General features: G+C 36.9%; 2 protein-coding genes across 2 annotated transcripts; one reads left to right on the forward strand and one right to left on the reverse strand.

Moving 5' to 3' along the window:
- Window positions 1-1,785: 1,785 nt before the first annotated feature.
- LOC308686551 (uncharacterized protein) lies at window positions 1,786-10,586 on the forward strand. Its single transcript, XM_081394986.1, has 8 exons — window positions 1,786-2,221; window positions 4,029-4,078; window positions 4,363-4,417; window positions 6,430-6,458; window positions 6,589-6,726; window positions 8,565-8,735; window positions 8,844-8,984; window positions 9,139-10,586. The coding sequence occupies exons 1-8, from the start codon at window positions 2,205-2,207 to the stop codon at window positions 9,453-9,455; spliced, it is 918 nt and encodes a 305-aa protein (XP_081251112.1). The 5' UTR covers window positions 1,786-2,204; the 3' UTR covers window positions 9,456-10,586.
- A 1,166-nt stretch (window positions 10,587-11,752) lies between these two features.
- Window positions 11,753-19,258, reverse strand: LOC308686552 (major facilitator superfamily domain-containing protein 4B-like; the record flags this gene model as incomplete). Its single annotated transcript, XM_081394987.1, has 10 exons — window positions 11,753-11,880; window positions 11,986-12,103; window positions 12,183-12,253; window positions 15,910-16,057; window positions 16,262-16,435; window positions 16,520-16,650; window positions 16,911-17,064; window positions 17,144-17,377; window positions 17,757-17,955; window positions 19,029-19,258. The coding sequence occupies 10 exons, from the start codon at window positions 19,256-19,258 to the stop codon at window positions 11,753-11,755; spliced, it is 1,587 nt and encodes a 528-aa protein (XP_081251113.1).
- Between the last annotated feature and the right edge of the window lie 419 nt (window positions 19,259-19,677).

Here is a 19,677-nt window from a genome sequence, read left to right on the forward strand (position 1 = left end):
CAGATCATGGAGACATTTTAATCCTCAGTGAACACATTTTTTTTATATCGCACACCCCTACATGAACTTTCCTAAAATACATGCTACCTAGGCTGTGTTAATTAACTAGCCAGCTAACGCTAGCTCACAACATAGCCTAGATTAGTTTACATACATTTTCTAAAAATACCTTTATCTTGCTGTTTTTTCTCTTCTTCGGTTTTCTTCTTTTGTTCTTTTCTCTGCACCAAAGGGATATGTCCTTTTTTGTGACATTTATGACAGTTTTGCTGCAATGCCTCTTCTATCTTCCAAATCATTCAGACTGACTGCTTGCCCGTTAACGTTTTTGTATAATTTTGCGGTTTTTTTATATTTTATTTAATATTGTGTTTTTGTCATTACCATCGTTCATTGACATAATATATCACACACAAAAAAATAAAAATACAAATAAAAATCAAGTTGTAATTTCATGTGGTCTTGGGGGCCCCCTGGTGTATAGTGTATAGTAACTGATAGTTCAATATATAATAAACTCCTCTAAGGAAACAGTTATGCATATAATTATTGAACTCTGATGTATTACATCTTATGATTATTGTATTTAGATGAGAAATTACATTTGATTTTAATTGTCTGATGGAGTGATGGCAGATTAATCTTTAAGGGCTGCAATCTCAGAAACATGAACTCAAAATAATTTCTTACACAATAAGACTCTTATGCATCTGTTTATCTGAGAAAATATCATAATACCTATTTTAGACAGTCCACTTTTTTTAATACTCGTCTTTAAAATTTATATTGTTCCACACATAATATCAATGCTAACTGATAGCTGATAACTCTTGGAGGGGAAAAAAAAGGTACAAAAGCTGTCACTGTGGCAGTAACCTTTTCAAAAAGTTCACTATTGTACCTTATTTAGCCCATATTAGTAGTCTAGTCTACATATTAGTTCCTTTTGAAAGGGTAGCTAGTGACAGTTTTTCCATTTTTTCCCCCTGTAAGCAACCCAATTCAAAGATATTCATATGTTTAGAAATTAAAGCAAATTCACTGAAATAATATAAATTCAACATCCTTAAGAAGTGTACAACATTTCAGTATATTTTAAATACATTCGCATAGGACACCATTTATCATAAAAAATATATTTCATTTTAAATCTCTGCAAAATTTCCCATGTAACTTAACACCCTTTGATAGTATTTCAGCAATAGTTGCTATAAACCTTCATTGGTTCAATTTTTGAATCTATCGATGAGGACAAGCAGTTTCAGTGTCTTGACAGTGTCTTGGTTAAGATTGCCCATGATATAGCCTACGGTGGCCTTTCTATATATGCTTTTTGTACCCCGAACCCTCTGAAAGCACTTCTTGCACTTAACCCATTACCAGCTCTGTGCAAATAAACATGAAAACCTGGAGGAAAAAAACCCTACAGACAGTTTGTGTTTTAATAGCCCATGGTTAATGAGAAAAAAGCCAGTTGCCTTTGAAATAAAACAGCATTACACACCTGTAGCCTTCACCTGCAACACAAAATAGGCTACTTATCATCCATCTGTTTGTTTAACCCCTTATAAATCAGAATGAATATGTATAAATGTCTTCATACTCTGATGTTGGAAACAGCCTTTAAACTTTAGTAGGCCTGTGTTTATTACACTGATTACAACTTTGTTATCTCATGGTAATAACATTATCTGACAAAACTAGATTTGGAAACAGTTAAAATAAAATAATCTAATCAACTGATTAACCATCAAGAGTGGGTAGTAAAGGACTGTTGCTGAGTGGGGTCGTCCAATCCTGGTTTGCGGGCATCTTGCGTTCTTCAGACTCCCATCCCACTTTTACTACTCATAAAAGATTCCTGGCTGGCAGGCCAGGCAGTGGCTAATTAGTTAGCTACTATTCGACAGCAGGCTTAACCAGGTCAATCCGGCCTGTGGATCAACTTCAACATTTCTCCATTTTCTACCCACACAGACCAACGCGGCGTGCGAGCAGATGCTCTAGATCGCACACATTTGCGCGTTTTTAGTGCGGTTTGCATTGCATCTAACGTTAGGTAGTTCCGTACAGCTCCGTGCTACAGAAAGCGCTTCCCAGCAGCAGGAGAGACACCTGGATTTCAGCTGCAAAAAGCAAGCACCTGGGGTTTACAAATAAAATTTCAGTTCGGGAAAACAAAAGTCTCCCAATCTGTCTGCAGAATGGCTCGACCTTCAAGGTAAGTGCGTTTTTATTAGTCTCTGTAGCTTCGCAGGTTCGCACATGATGTGTGATCTGTGTGTGGGTCTCTCCATGTTGCTAAATGCTAACTGGCTAACCAGCATTTTCTGCGCGTGTTTACATAGCTTCCCAAAACAGCACAAATCACACCTAAACTCGTAGATTTTCATCTCTTAATATGTTTACGGATATTATTTAATTTAAAACATGGTCGCTACATCCCCAAACGTACCTATGCTAACCTCAAGCGGCCAGCATTAAATAAAAAAAGCGGGATAGTAACGTTAGTTCTCGCTGCTGGGGAATTCATGTTGTTCAAAACCAGCCAGCTAGGCATTATGACAAAAAATGAAAATAAATAGCTTTATGGTTAATTCGTAATTCACAGTACATGTGATACACTAATAGCGTATGTCTGTGGAAGTTTCGCGTATTTTCCTCAGTTAGCCCCGCGAGCATTGCTGTTAGTTTAGCGGCAGCGTGTGTTTGAGCGTGAACGCGCGCCATTATTTCACACACACGACTTGAGCCATTTCTCCTGCAAACTTGTGTTCGTAGTTAATGCACCGTGGGTTTGGATCTGGTTTCAGTCAGAAATGAAGGCTCCTAAGTGGGAAGTAAACAAATGTGTTTGCTTTTCGCGATAAATGTATTTAAATGCGCTCTTGTTGATTTCGTAGCGCTGATATGAACCCACGAGCTCAAGCCAAGTGACGCGAACAGTGGCAACGTGTTGCTTATCATCTGTCAAACAGTAAACCGATTTCTTTAATTTAATATGCAACCCTCTCGGAGCAGGGCGTTAATGCATGTGTCGTCGGTGTAATTTATGGACTGAGGAGGTCCTGTGGTCAGTGAATACTGTCTGACCTGCAGGGCCTGTAGTTCAATGCCCCTATTTGAACAAACAGAGTCCCTCCCTCCCTCCCTCCCTCCCCACACTGCTGCTGTTGGCATGGCAATTAACCTGCTCCAACATGGCACCCCTGGCTCCTCTGCCCCTTCACTGCTTTAAATAAGAGGAGTGACAGCTCTGTTGCCATATGGAGAATGAATCAGAAAATCTGCAACCATTTATGTATTTTTTTAGATTTATATGATTTCGTTTTTGTTAGCCTAAAGAGAAGTTCTGCTGCATTCAGGTCAGGTTCCGTTTTTTATTTTATTTTTATTAAGTTGATAAATGTTTTATTTCCCCTCCCACATTAAAAAGTAAACAATATGGTGCAGGTAGTCTCTACATTATTGATTATTTTTTGATTATGTTTGTTGCAATTTTAAGCATCAAAGCATGTGAATTTGATATAAATAAGATGTTAATATAGGTTGAAGTTTTAAAGTCGACATTAATCAGAAGTTGCACTAGTCTTTTCTTCCCTATTGTGACCTTACAGTCTATTATTGTGACACATATAAGAGTGAAACTGCTTCTCAAACAAGAAAAAAAAAAGTAGGGCAGGTCTTGATTTTTGTCCATCTGGAGTTGATTGGATGGTTGTGGTTTGCTATTGCTTTGATGTCATGTGAGTGACAGGTTGATCCCGCCCTCATCATCAAAGAAGAGGGAGGGGGCGTTATTTCAATTAAAGTTCATAAGAGCACATGGATTCTAAAATTCAGTAAAATTCTAAAATTCAGTAAAATTCAAAATTTATAATTTATAAATAGTGCAATATTACATACAAAATAAGAATAGTCCATTTTTATTTCATTGTGACTAATAATAAATGATTTATAAACCTATTACATACATGTTTGTCCTCTTGTGGGTCATTTATATTTCCTTTCCTGTTATTTGTGCACAGGAATAAAAGGGTTGTTGACTATGCACAATTCCAAGAGTCTGACGACGCAGGTAAGTTCCTCTAATGCAAATATCCTGTTGTACACCTTACTATTGTATCCCACTTAACAGGGTTTTCCAACAGTCAGGAAATATAAGGGGTGAAAAGTGAAAGTGTTTTCTTCCAGGCTTTAAAAAGTAATGGAAATTATTACAAATATTAATAATAACTGAACAAGATCTCTAGTGTTAAATAATGTCACTGTGCTGCATTAATACTTTAGTAGATGCAGTGTTGTTTGTGCTGTGAAGTCAAGCTGTTTTATAACCTGATTCAACTGAATGATTTGATACAGATGAGGAATATGGAAAAGAGTCGGAACGACCTGAGAAAACTTCTGTAAAACGCAGGTCAGTCTCTCTGATTAGTTATAATATTTTTTAGTACATATGTAGTAACTAAGAAAGTAATGATAGCAAAACTAATACAATTCTGGTTGTAAAAGTAATATTTTAGTTTAAAGGGATGGTTCACCCAAAAATGAAAATTATTAGAGGTCGACCGATAGTGGATTTTACCGATAACGATAGCTAGGTTGGGCCATACTTGCCGATAACCGATTAATGAACCGATAGTTTTTAAAATTGATACTGGATAAAAACAAATTGCACCTTGATCATTCATGTTAGTTTGATGGTTAACAAATGGTAAACAAATAAAAACCTTAATTTAAAAATGTATTAGTACATGTTAATTAACAAACAATGAACAATCCTTATACAGCAGTTATTAACCATAGTTAATGTTACATATGGAATTTTATTGTAAGTGTTATCATTTCATATAAATCCAAACAGTCATGCTTAAAGATGGCCAACTTTAAATATCTACAACGCCAGAGCATTGAAATGACATAAATATTACATGTATAGTCTCACACCTTTGCTTCTATTTTATAAACACTTGATGATTATCTAATCAAAATAACAAAATACATATTAAAGTGATGATGAAAAAATAACCGAAATCGAATGCTTTTCTGATTTATGTTTCTGTCGGCTGTATGAACATCAGTTTGCTATCTTACATCTCTAGCTTTAAATATGCAACTTCTCTCCATATTTAATGCATAAAAGTGACTAGCTGGATATAAACTAATGCAAATAGATGTTAACAATTGTGACATTTAACATTCGGTTCAGACTTAGTTTATTTTGTCAGTGTTTTAACCGCTTGAGGTACTGGTACTAATGTTAGCGTCCTCTCAGCCTCGAAGGCAAACAAACAAACTGTTGTGCTGTTCTTTCTCTACTAATGCAGCATTTAGTCAACAAATTAATCGCTTTATAATGATATGACAAAATACCTTTTAGCTGTCGGTGCTTTAAACGCGCATCTGAGCGCTCTCCACGCAGCGTGTGCTCTCAGTGCAGCACGCAGAATCACGTGTGGAAATAAACAACACGAGGCATCAGAGAAAGTTTTTATTACACCTCTAGAGGCCGCTCTTGTACTGCATGATGCCAGCAGAGCCTTCTCCGCTCTCTCTTACTGTGTAATGAATGACAGCGCGCGCTTCTCAGCCGCTCCAGCAACGAACGCAACCAGGAAAAACTATCGGTATGTATTTTTGCCGATAACGATAGTTCCACCAATCAACTATCGGTGCCGATTAATCGGCAAAACCGATGAATCGGTCGACCTCTAAAAATTATGTCATTAATTACTCACTCTCATGTCGTTCCAAACCCGTAAGATTTCGTTCATCTTCAGAACACAAATGAAAAAAAAATTCTGTCCCCTCCATTGACAGTCTACGCAACTACCATGCGAGTGCTTAGTTAGCATAAAAAACATAATTTACCCCTTTATTAACAAAATATTACTCTGTAACGCGAGTTCACGAGAGCACCCACACCACATGCGTGTTGTGTTAACGCGAGAGAACACGTTGTTGGGTAAATGTGCGTTGGAGATTAATATTTTGTAAATACAGTGGTAAGAAAAAAAGTGTTTTGCGCAAACATAACACTTGATAAAATTGATGTCCACTGGAGTCACATGGATTACTTTAATGATGTCTTTACTACCTTTATGTGGCGTGAAAGTAGTAGTTGCGTTGCTGTCAATGGAGGGACAGAAATCTCTCAGATTTCATTAAAAAGATCTTCATTTGTTTTCCAAAGTTGACTGAAAGTCTTACGGGTTTGGAACGACATGAGGGCGAGTAACTTAATTTTTTTTTTCATTCACTGTCAAGTTTACATGCATTTATTTTAGCTTCCGCTATTTCTAAAATTATTTATGAGCTGCATACATATTCATTACACTATTCGTTTTGTTTAAATTCATGAGGGCTATATTTTGTCTGAATTATTTTATATATCGCTAAAACATAAATGCTGTATTTCTTCCTATGTAGTGAGGATTCTCAAATCAAGGACCACAAGAGTAAGTCAAATTTTATTTTAGTGATTTTTTGCTTATATTTAACTTTTTTATTTAGAATTATGTTATATAGATTTTTTTAATTCAGTTATTAAACATTCTGACAAAATGTTTTTCTATCCCAATATTCCAGAGGATTTAAGTGATGATGACAATGACAATGACTATGGGGAGGATGAGGAAGAGGATGATGATGGTGGTGACAGTGATTTTGATGCTAAAGAGGCCAGCAAGGGGAGACAAGCAACAGCTAAACGGAAAAGGGCTGCAGGTATTACCAGTATAAACACTTCATTACACAGTCATTCAGTTACCTCTGACAACTACTTTCTGTGCACATTTGCCATTTTACCTTTTAAATTTTCTTTTCTTTTAGCTACTTTAAAAATATAAATGCACAATATGTATAACAACAATGGCATGTGTTCTTCAGGTGGCAATTCATAATGTAAAATATTAAATATTTTGACATCCAAAATCAAGTGTGGTCAAACATTTTACTGATAGTGTATAATGTTAAAGGTTTAGTTCACACAAAAATGAAATTCTGCCATCAATTACTCACCCTCATGGCATCATATTTGAGTGCTCCATAGTATGTTCACTGATCAACGTTTATGTGGAAAAAAGCCTAAAATAAATGTGTTCATCATATTCAGAAGACTTTGATTAAACCGCTCGATTCATATGGATTTATTGTACAATCTCTTTATGAACGTTTTGAAGCATCAGAGTTTTGGGTGAACTTCAGCCTTTTAGTGGAGGGAAAGAAATCTCAGAATCTTAAAAATATCTTCATTTGTGTTCTAAAAAAGTGGTTTTGTGGTTTTATATATGTATATATATATTTATGTATATATATATATATATATATATATATATATATATATATATATATATATATATATATATATATATATATATATAGGGTTATAAAAATAAATATAACACCTGGTTTGTTGTGCTTGTTTGTAGGGCTGCACAATTTGGCCCAACATTTTGTTCTTAGATATTAATATGACTAATAATTATTATGATTGTTATTATTGCTAAATAAAAATATTAAACAAAATAAGAAATATTACTATTGTAATAACACTTTTGCATTTAAGAATAAATATAACAATGAAAATAATATTAATGTTATTTTACAACTTATTTTAAGAAAAATTGCAGGGTTAAACCTGTTAGACTTATTATAAAATATTATATATGATAAAAATCTGTAACTCTAATTTCTTGATTTTTGTCAGGAGGTATGTAAAATCAAAGTCCATGTCTTTAATATGAAATATAACCCGAGGAGAAAAACATATAGATTATCATATACATTTCTTTAGAGAGTATTATTTTTCCTATTTTTTACCCAAAATAGGGTGGAGTGAGCAATACTGAGCGGATGAGCGCTAATTCATACTGGAAGCTGGAGGGTGCCCACGCACAGAAACTCCAAATATGCCTCACAGAAATAATATAACTTATAATGTTCCATGAAATCCCTAATGTGGATAAATGCATCAAGCTCTTGTTGCTGAATAAAAGAAGATAGTTCACTTTTACTTATTAAACACAAAGACAATAAACACACGACTGACGCAATATATGGCGTATTTGAGTTCTTCAAGCCATCTCGGGTATTTTCATAATAATAAAGTATACTTATAATGTTTTAGTTTGGCAGATTATTAGTGACTCAAACTCTCAGTGCTTTAAGAGATGGAGCAGCATTTACTACTGATCACAGAGCCGCTCTTCACGAACACGCTGGGCATATATTTATTCAATTCAAAATCGGGATTCCAGTTTAATTTCTATAATATCTATAATAAACAACATATAACATGTATCTAATAGTGTTTCAGTTTCATGCTCTTCTTCATTTTCTTTTATGCTATTAAAATGCAATTTTATGCTTTTGTTCCTTTTTACAATGTGAATCTGCTCTCATCTGCTAATTAACTTGCTCTTATTCACTTAAGCAAAACCGCAGTAAATTTTTTTCATGCCTGTGTTGCGATTTAGTGTTTATGCGTTTTGCATATTAATGCATTTTTTAAAAAACCTTCAGCTTGTGTTAATTAACCATGTATCTGCTCTTTTGACACACAGATGACAGTGACGATGAGGTAAAAGTTGTGAAGAAGAAGGGCCGGCAGGTGCGTCAGGCTGCCACTAAAGCGGCGTCCAAACAGAGGGAGATTCTTCTTGGGGACGGAGGAAGTGAGGATGAGGAAAGAGAGGAAGAGGAGGAAGAAGATGACAGTGACGTTTACACTGGCGGTACAAACAGTATTATGTCAGAGTCAAACTATTTCAAGAACATTTACATTCGCACGTTAGCTAACCGTGAGATACCTGATGTTTTATTCTTCCCTCATCTGCTCATAGAGGACTCAGGCAGCGATGAAGACTTTATGGTTGAGGACGATGATGACGACAGTGATTATGGCCGACCCAAACGGAAGATCTCAAAAGTGAGCAGGAGAAGCAAAGACAAGAAATCCCCTAAACCCAAGCTAAGGGCTTCAGGTAAAGCCACCCATAATCCTACTATCAGATTATGTCTGCAAAAAAAATAATGAATGATAATGAATCACTAATCACTTGATAATTAATTACAAGCTTCCTCTAGATATCTTTAACCGTCACAGTTACAGTAATTAAGTCAATTATCTTCTCCCAGTGACCCGAGGGCCCAAGAAGAGGAGAGGAAAACGTCAGACGAAGGTTAAGAGAGTTGTGAAAAAGGCCTCGCCTAAAGCCAAAGATGAAGATATCGAGAGCAACAAGGAGGAGGAGGAGGAAGAGGACGAGGCGAAGAAGGAAGACAGGAAAGAGTCGCCCGCCCTGAAGAAGACACAGGATGACGAAAGTGGCGCAGAAGGGGAGGAAAACAACGACAACGGAGAAAAGGAGGAAGAGGAGGAGAAAGAGAATGAGAAAGAGAAAGAGGAAAAAGACGATGTTTCCGAGGAGGAAGCTCCGTCAGGTGAAGACTGAGCTCTTTCGCCTGCTGGTGAACGTGTCTGTTGTCTGTTTTTCTTAATGAGGAGCAGTAGAATTTATTTCCCACAATACTCAAAGAGTGTTTTGGATGTTTGTTATGTCTCTCAGCTTGTAAATACCATATCTCCGAACGAAATCTGTAAAGTATCATCAGACCTATTCTAAAACTGTACGGTTTGGCCTTATCCCAAAATGCGGTCTTTCGTAGTAATCACTAATCAATGTTTCAATTACAGCTTTGCAACTTTTTTGCCGAAACCGTTTTGTTATAGTTGACTTTCGACGTATAACAAAGGATGAAAATGACGTGCCCAAAAAAATACAGATTATACTGTAGGCTCTGTACTTCACTTTATGGGCACCTTCATTTTTTTTTTATTAAAAATGCATTTGAAGAAGAACGTAACTGCTCGTTTACTCCCAAACAAACACTTTTTTGTGACTTTTAATGTACATGATCTCATCCCAGCTGCATTGACCGTTGAAAACAGGCTTATAATGAACACACATGCTTGTCGTCATGAACTGCACTGGATTGTTGTGGCTGCAGTTCAGTCACGTGATTTTCCTTGCTACATCAACTGTACGTCACATAGCTCTAGTACGCTACTTTCTCCCACTTTCCGTGCAGTTGTTTCTTGATTCAGTCTAGTAAATCAGCTTTTTCCCGTCTGAGCATTTGAACTAAGATGACTTTTTCTATGGTTGTATTGAACCTCTTTCATGGTTGGCATGCTTTCATGTACGTGGTGCGAAGTAAGTCGGTGGGTGGAGTCTCGGGCTCAGGATGAGTGATGTCAGAAGTGAGCTAGTGAAAACCTTATTATTGACCTCTGTGATGCTTCATGTGTGCATTTTTTAAGAATATTTTGATGCTTATAGATGCCTTTTTAATGCAGTCCGTTGAGCCATTAGAAGGGTCAAAACGAGCTGAATTCAGTGCACACCATTCATAGCTTTCTCAGCTTCATACGACTATTTTTATCGCGTGTATCTCCATCCTAATCTGTAGCCTTTCAGTCTATATCATAATTTATCCAAAATAAATGTTTGTTTTAATTACGCTACTCTGATTTTTGTAAAAATTTGTTTTACAAGGAAAAATAAAATGTATCTTTAAAGAAATCGAGTAGTTGGTGACCTGTTTTTTCTTCTTTATTTTGACTGTAACGGAAATGACATCATATACTAATTTACTTGATGCTCCATGCTGTCTTTTATAACAAATACTGTAGCTACTTTCCAGAATAGCTGAATATAGTTAATATCACACATGCAATCAAAGCAATAGCTTGAGAGAAACATTCACCGAGGACAAAATCCATTCATTTTCGATAGGAATTCGCTCTAGATTTCTTAAGGTTTTGAAGTGCGCTTATATTTAATGTTTAACGATTTTTCATGGGTAAAATCAAGTCATTTAAATAGGAAACAAGCTAACATGAATTTTGCTAGCTAATTTTGCTAGCTAGCGTGCAAGATTTGTTCAAGTTGGTCATGCAGATTCTCCGCGTTGACTTCATACATCACTGCACTATTGACAATTAAAAAAACTGACCTTTTCACCAGTGATATTTTGCCCAAGTTTCTCTGAAATTTCACTAATGTGACCGCAACTTTATAATGACAATAATTTTAGGATAGTTCACCCAAAGGTGATCATCATTTACTCATCCTTGCCTCATGTCATTCTAAAACTGTATTACTTTCTTCTGTGGAACATTTCACTGTCAAATTAAATAACACAACAATCTAAACACATTAAAATATCTTCTACACATTTATTTTGCCAGAACACAAAGCTTGCACAACATTATGTCTCTTGACACGGTAAACAATAATTTATTGCATTACTGCAAATAACTTTTTGCGTTAGTCATGAGTTTTCAAGAAGCTGTTGAGTTTTTCAAATGAACACAGTACAATATTCTGGCCATGACCTTCCAGCCTAAGACCAGTTTTAACAAGATAAAGATAGTTTTGAAGGCATATGGAAGTTCTAGGAATTCTTAGATTGGTGAATTATTAATTAAGAGTTCATTCTGGCATTTAATTTGGTGTCTTGGGTAAAGTACAAAACTTTATATCAATTGTATGCCATAAATGACTTAATTGCCCTCCTGTAATCAAACATTTCTCCCATTTGTCTTCTCTTCCTGTAATATTCATAATTAACAGTCAAGATTATTTGCAAGAAACTAAACAAATAAACAAAAAATACATATAAAATACCAAACTTTTTACAGTTTAGTTGTCAAGTATTTCCAGCAGGTTGTGACCTGTCAATGGTTTCATCCAGAGTCACATTTAATTGATTCAGGCTGTATTACAGCAACTTTCTGTTCTGGAGCAGCTTTCTCTGACGCAGATGGAGCGGGTGCTGGTGGGGCTTCCACCGTGGCTGCCTTTTTAGATGCTCCTGGATGGTGAAGACATTGAGTCATATAATGTTGCCCAGTTTACTTAAGTTACATACTTAACTGCTGATATAAAGACTGTTTATCACCATGTATGTTGTTTTTACCTGTGAGATTTCTGTGGATGTGGTTGCACAGGATCACGCTAAAGAGGAAGATGAAACCAAGGCATCCCGTGACCATACCACACACCAAAAAACTGTAGCTGCCTTTTTTCTGAATAAGCTGGAAGAAATTTGTTCAGGGTTATTTACTTTTTTAGAAAATCCTTCCCAAGTTTTAAAACATGAGCGCAAGAACTTACTGATCCAACCAACACTTGCAAGGTCATCTCACCCATTCCGGAAGTTGTCACTAAAACTGTTGTTGCACATCCTGAAGGAAAAAAAAGATAATTTTTTTGTGGCCTTGTTTGTCCATAGGGATATCTGAAAATATTCTTAAAGTCCCCCCTGTAGTCAATAATTCTATTGCCATTTCCAAACAATTTGAAGTCCATTATTTTACAGTGGGGAAGATTATTATTAAGTGTAAAACATTAGCCTAGGAAAACCCAGACAATTTCCGGCAAATTTAGATTTGCTCTGCAAGTAGTCTGGCAAAGAGCCCATTCAAGCCCATTTCTAATCCGTCGAAATCGCGGCAGCAATCAGAAACGTTGAGGCGGGTTTTACGCGATGACGATCGTTCTGATTGGTTTTGGGTCTATCCAATTGCGCCCATTGAGCGACGTCCGTTCAACTTTTAAATGCATTATTATATTCAAATTGCAAACACATGAGGACAGTCTCCATGAAAGACCCACTGGCAGATGAACGTGCTATTACATTTCTCTCCGAAACGGTAGGAAATTAAATTAGATTTAATAGAGATTTTTAACTGTGACAAGATGATTGACAGGGCGGTTTACGTGACAGGATGCATGCGACAGATCCGTCCGATAAAGATGACGAAGTAGTATGTCCCAAAGCTTGTCTACTTTTTTGCTATACATTCAAAAGTAAATACCTTTTCTTCACAAAAAGAGTACATACTTTTATGGCGTAGTGTAACTTAGGCGAATTGGGACGCAGCATATGGCTTTACACGATGACGATCGCTCTGATTGGTTTTAGGTCTATCCAATTGCGCCCAGAGGCATTTGAGCGACGTCCGTTGGTGACGCCCCTTTGGAAATGAGTTATTAATGAAGCTTTGCCGGACCATAACTCAGTTACTACTGAGAATGGTCTGGTTTTAACCAGGCTAGTAAAACATAACAGACAGTTGCCAATTTTCCCAGGAGTGGACGTCCAGGTAAATTCAACCCAAGGTCAGACCGTGCAATGCTCAGAGATAACGCAAAACACCTAAGAATTACACCTCAGACTCTACAGGCCTCAATTAACATGTTAAATGTTAAAGTTCGTGGTAGTACAATTAGAAAAAGACAGGACAGGTATGGCATGTTTGGAAGGGTTGCCAGGAGAAGGCTTCTTCTCTCTAAAAAGAACATGGCAGCACCTGAACAAACCATAAGACATCTGGAACAATGACGAGACCAAAGTGGAGATGTTTGGCCATAATGCACAGCGCCAAGTTAGACGAAAACTAAACGCAGCATATCAGGACCTCATACCAATAGGGTTGATGATTTTTGGCTCGTTTTGTAGCCACAGGAGTCGGCCATGAACTCCTGTGTAAACCAAATTATTCTAGTGACAAATGTGAGGCCATCTGTCTGACAGCTAAAGCTTGGAAATATTGAGTCATGCAGCAGGACAATGATCCCAAGAACACCAGTAAATCTACAACAGAATGGCTGAAAAAGAAAAGAATCCAGGTTGCACTGGCCCAGACAAAGTCCAGACCTCAACCCTACTGAAATTTTGTGGCAGGACCTTAAGACAGCTTTGCATAAACAGATGCTCACAAACCTCAATGAACTGAAGCAACGTAAAGAAGAGTGGGCAAAAGATCCTCCAGAACAATGTGAGAGACTGATAAAGTCATAAAGAAAACGATTACGTTATTACTGCTAAAGGTGGCTCTGCAAGCAATTAAATAATAAAGTGTTCTTAGTTTGTCACAAGGCTTCTCTGTTTTTGGCTTTATTTTTTATTTACATTTTATATTAAATATAAATGTTTTTATTGCAATTTCACATTTATTCTTCAAATTAATGTAGAAACAACATAAAGATAGTAGCCTATGTTTTAAATATTTGTTTAAGGGCATATTTTTATGAAAGAAGGCATTACCGATACCAACACTGCTACTGATGTCTCTATGAAATTTTTTTCTCAACTAATTATAGCCCTTCAATATATCAGGGCTCATTTTCTCCTAATGTCTCAGTCAGACCGGTTCAGATTTTTACTTGCCCAGTCAAAAATCAACAAAAGGGACTTGTTTTGACCCATGTAACCTTTTAAACAGTGCTTTAAGATTTTCAGGTAGATCTAACAGGTAGGATATATACAGAAATTGAATAAAGTTATCAAACACAGTCTTTACTGCATACATTATAAATTAAATATAAATTCTTATTAAAAACTACAAAAGTTATTCATTCAAGAGCAGTGAGAGATTTTCTCTTTTTCTTTTGTTCTTTGATTATTCTAATGACAGACAGCAACAGATTTATTGGGCTGCTGTCACTTTAAGACCTGCCGCATATGACACAGATCATCTGACACGCATCCCATTCTCTCACAACTCTTTACATTCATTAAAAGCCCTATTCGGATGGGACTAGTTTAACATGGAGAGGTGGGGTAAAGTAATAATTACCAGAGCTTCTCTGTGATTTTAGTCCCGTCCGAATGTACCATCTCAGTAATCATCACGGATAATGTCAGCAAAGATTACGGCGACTTTTACCTTCAGTAAAAAGGTCCGGAAAAAGGACCTCAGGTAGCCTAATACTACGCTCGAAAAGCATTCAGTTGCGTTCTAGACGCTGGAACGAGTCTGTGGCAAAACTCAAGTGTTTTCCACAAACCATTCAGATCAGAAAGAAGATTGAAAGCACTTGTTAGAGGCACGAAACATCTTTTAGCGTTAGGTAATTGGTGCCTATTATTACCAACACAATCCAATCTGAAAATAATTAATACATTGTTCGACCGGACATAACTGTTTTATAGAAATATAGATTATATGCAGTGTTGCCAACTATTTTTAATGGAAAGTAGCTAAAGCCTGCTCAAAAAGTCGTTAAATGTTGCTAGATGACGTCATGCGGCAATTAGCATATTTGTGACGTGGAAAAGCAAGAATTCACACTTACAGAATATTACTAGTGAGTGGAAACATTGGGAACATTGCTAAGGTTTGTCCACAAGTAGCTAGATTTGTTGCTAAGTGTGTTTTTGAAAACGAGTAGCTAAAGGGTCTGAAAAGTTGCTAAATCTAACGACAAAGTCGCTAAGTTGGCAACACTGGTTATATGTGTTTGCGCACGTGATATCAGGAAGCAACGTAATACGCACATGACGACAGGAGGTTGACGGCGATGCGCAAATCGAGTTACTCTCCCACCTCTGCTAGTTTTACTGAGATATCTATCCCGTACGAATTGGCCATTAATATTACAGACGTCCTGTGGTAAAATTACATTACTCCATGATCTACCCTCGTAAAGTTAATCCCGTCCGAATAGGGCTTAAGACTTCATTTAACTCATTTCAGACTGTGTTTGAGAGGATACTCGACAAAACTAGCATTTTGGCATAAAGTTGTGTTTTTGTCCGTTCAAGCGCTGTCTGAAGCGGCTTTCTGTGTGTGTGAGTGTGTGTGTCAGGAGACAGGAGATTCACAGATGAGTGCCAGTACTGCACTGCGTTCTCTTTTGTCCTGTCGCACTTGAATGGTTTAAAAGCATTTGCATGAAGAAGAGCGTGATCATATAATGTAACGCTAGCCAAAGGGAAAAAAACGGATGTTACGTTAATTACATTAAATGTTTTTAGCAGAATTTTTTTTTGCATGCGTTAGTGTTAATTCAGTGGCTGTGATATAAAAGATGAAGTATGCTGTGTGCAGTTTACCGCGGTAGTTTAGGATGTCCTCAGTGTAGGCCACTATGCAGGGGAAAACACTGCTGATGAAAAGCCCGAGCAAGGTCGTCCCAACAAACAGAAACACTCTGTTTGTGTAGAGGATGAGTAACAGCAGCAATGTTACATTCACACCAGCCTTAACAAGAGAGAGAAAGAGGGAGAGAGCAGAGAGGATCCAAATTTGTAAATCTATGATTCATCACATACTATGTGATGAATCATAGATTTACAAATTATACTCAATATTTCTAACAACTGATAACAACAGCTTGCATGAAGGAAACAACTTAGTGAAAATCAGCTCTATGTATGTAAATTACAGTATTTAATTATAGATTACCAGGTTCACGATGAGCAGATACACCGGTCTGAAGCGGTACGATAGTGGGACAGACACCAGTCGTCCAGCAGTGACGGCTGCCCAGAAGATACTGTTCAGGTATCCTGCCATTTTAGCGTGCAGAGATATGGGAGCTGAAACAGCATACGTGTAAACAAAGCCGGCATAGACCCCCTAAAGGTGAGGTTCAAGGGTCAAGTGTGAATTTTAACTTGCAGTTCTCAAAAAATATTAATAAAAATCATTGAGCTTTCTCACCATAATGCCCTCTGTCATAAACAGCACCATTCCACTGAAGATATGGATAACAAAAAAAGTGACCGGTAACCCACGCAGGTTACCATTCATACAGCAGCTGAAAATGTTTCCATGTCCTGAATGATGAAAATCTAAGGGGACCAGAATAAGAAAAAAAAAGTGAAACAAAGTTGGGGAGAGTTATTGAGTCAGAAGTTCAATTGCATAAATGGTTTTACTTGTTAGTTTCAATCACCTACACCACTGTTTAAAGATTTGCGGTCAATATGATTTAAAAAAAAGAAATTATTACTTTTATTCAGCAAAGATGCATTAAATTGATAAAGAAAAGACAGTAAAGAGTTCTAAACTAAAGTTCTGAATGTTAGTGTAGTTCAAAGATCACTTGTACCTGCATCGTAAGGTTCAGGCATTTCTGTGATTTCTGGTGCTTTAGTCTCCATTGCTAACTCATCTTTATCCAGCAGTCGTGGAGGGCTGTTCGTACAACAGGGAAGCAGCTTCTCTTGGTACATCAACACAAAAACCGCAATCGGCACTGGCAACTAGGAGAGAAAAAGACTGAGCTTTCACAGATATCCAGGCTCTCCTGCACACTGCACATAGAGCTGTACATCAGCTTACATTTATGACAGCCATGATCCAGAAGGCGTACGACACACTGGCCTTCTCCTCGACCAGCTCAGGGTGCGGGGAATTCTCAGCAAGGATTACAGGTGACCTGTCGCTGGATCTGAAGTGGTGAAGTATCTCTGTGGCATTTTCTGTGCTATTACTGCCCAGACAGTGCTCTGATATGAAAGGCTCTGCAATCAGAGGGCTCACCAGAGCACCGAGCCCAATGAAGAAGTGCAGTGCCTGGAAAGAGAGTGAAGACAGAGCTATTAACCTTTAATACTGATTATAACATAAATAAATCATGCATTTTATTATATCCCTATCCAAACCACACTTAGCTAAAGCAGCCAGCACAGAATGAATACTGTAGTGAATCTCACAAAATGTCCAGGTCAGATTCCTCCCCAAAAACCAATAGTAAAAATAAGAAATCAAATGTTATTTTACGTTGATGTAGTTCCTATTGACTTTTGTGACTACTGACTTGACCAACAACTGATTCAAATGAAATACTAATATGATTATTTGAAATAAACACTACTGTATATAAATGTATGTATAGAGTAGATCAACACCTCCCTGAGTGTATATATATATGAAGAGAAACATCTTTACTCACCTGCAGAAAGATAGCAGAGTCTTTCTTATACATAGACACAAGTCTGAAGTTTGCAATAGTGTCGATGATGCCCATAGCCAGGCCTGACACTGCCATAGCAACCGCCAGCAACAGCACATTATAGCAAAGTGGGATGATAGCAAAAACCACAGAGATGATGAGGGAGGAGAAGAAGAGAGCGAGGAGAGCACCGAACAACCTGAGAAGACAAGGAAAACAGCTTGGTTGCTTGATTATTTGTCAATTTTTCCACTTTATTTTTTCAAAATTCTTCCAATTACAAATGCTAATAGTTAAGATCTGTAATAGCTATCAAGTGACCTCACAAATTGATCAAGGACAGTCTTAAATTGTATGTTTTTGATGTGCTTTCATGTGTCTGACAGTTAGTCAGCCAGTAGTAGGGCCGCACGATCAACTGAAATAAATAAATACATGCACTACAAGCTTCAGAGTGAAGCATGGCACTGTGTTCTTTTATTATCAATTTTATTAATGATCTCAGAGCGGCTAAAACTCCATCTCTGCATCTGCTCTGAGTTTGAATATCACATTATGTCCATAAAATATATAAATTTGTTTTTAAAGCTATAAAATATTTAACATGAATTTTCTTTCAATTTTTTATATATTAAATATTTTTGTTATATATATTCATTTAATTCGTTAAAATATAACAGATATTATATAATAGATTAACCATGTTTAAAATATATATAACATATTTTGAAATCTGTAAAATGTATACATTTGTCTTTAAAACAATAAAAAAATATTATTTTCATTTTTTAAATATTATTTCAAAATATATTTCTAAATGTGGTTCAAATAAATATAATTATACAAATATATATATGTAAGTGTTAGCTTGATAAATCCCAGCTCAAGGTTCACAATTTGCTATTTGTGTAAGAGACATGGTCACAGGCAGCGATTGCACTGTTCAAATCACATCTGTTGAGGATGTCAAGAAGTTTCAGGCTGAAAGCTGACATGAAAAGTTGCAATAAATCTGTGTCATCTATAAAATGGACATAATAAAAAGTTAACCAACATCTGAGATTCACATGGTGAGGAGCAAGCACTTGAAAAAAGGAAGAAAAGGACCAAAAGTGCATAAACTCCCCAGGCAAGAATGTAATAGACTCGGAGTCTGACAGCCTTTACTGTCTGACATTTTAAACAAAGTTTCACAAACAATGAGAGTTTAACTTGATGCAGATGTCCATCTTCACAGTTTACCAGCAGAGACACACTCGCTTCTCTACTCACGTTTTCGTGAAGAGTCCTCCAGCCGAGCTGCCGATGAGCAGGCAGAGCTGCTGGGAGAAGAACACCCAGGTGATCTCCTGTAACGTGGAACCTGTCTGGCATTTCAGATCTACGATCGTAGGCCCCAGGAAGGCGATGCTCAGCCCAAAGCTAAAGAACACACTCCAGTATGTCAGTGTATGTTGACAGTTCCTACGGAAAAGTGTTAATATACGCTCCTCAATTAACATAGCGTGAAAATCACCAATCTATTCCACTGACAGCTGTACTGGTGTCTGGATGTTCCTGTCGGTGGGTTTCAAACCATTTGCTTAGGTGACAGATGTCAGAATAGAAGATCATTCCCCACATTTATAGCAGCTATTCGTTCACTCCTCCCATTTCATGAACCTTTGTGCGATGCTTCTGAAGTTAATGCCTAAAAATCACCTTGCAACGGATGTCTTCGAAACTGTGAATGATTTTCAGTTAAACTGTCAATGATTTTGATCCTCAATGAGAGTCGTGGATAAGAATGTGATACGTAAGGCTTGGATTGACGACGGGCCGTTGAATAATTAATAAGGCGGGAAAGGCACATCCGAGGCGTAACGGTCACTCACTCAGCGGGTGTGCATTATTTTTCGAATAATGATAATAATTCATAATT

The sequence above is a fragment of the Scardinius erythrophthalmus genome (genome assembly GCF_964197995.2).
Source record: "Scardinius erythrophthalmus genome assembly, contig: HAP1_SCAFFOLD_420, whole genome shotgun sequence".
NCBI classification, from domain to species: Eukaryota; Metazoa; Chordata; class Actinopteri; order Cypriniformes; family Leuciscidae; genus Scardinius; species Scardinius erythrophthalmus.

Bases quoted from the DNA above. Each gene is read 5' to 3' on its own strand.
- LOC308686551 (XM_081394986.1), top strand. The intron at 4,079-4,362 runs GTAAGTTCCTCT...GATTTGATACAG, and splicing joins CCAAGAGTCTGACGACGCAG to ATGAGGAATATGGAAAAGAG. The intron at 6,727-8,564 runs GTATTACCAGTA...TTTGACACACAG, and splicing joins TAAACGGAAAAGGGCTGCAG to ATGACAGTGACGATGAGGTA.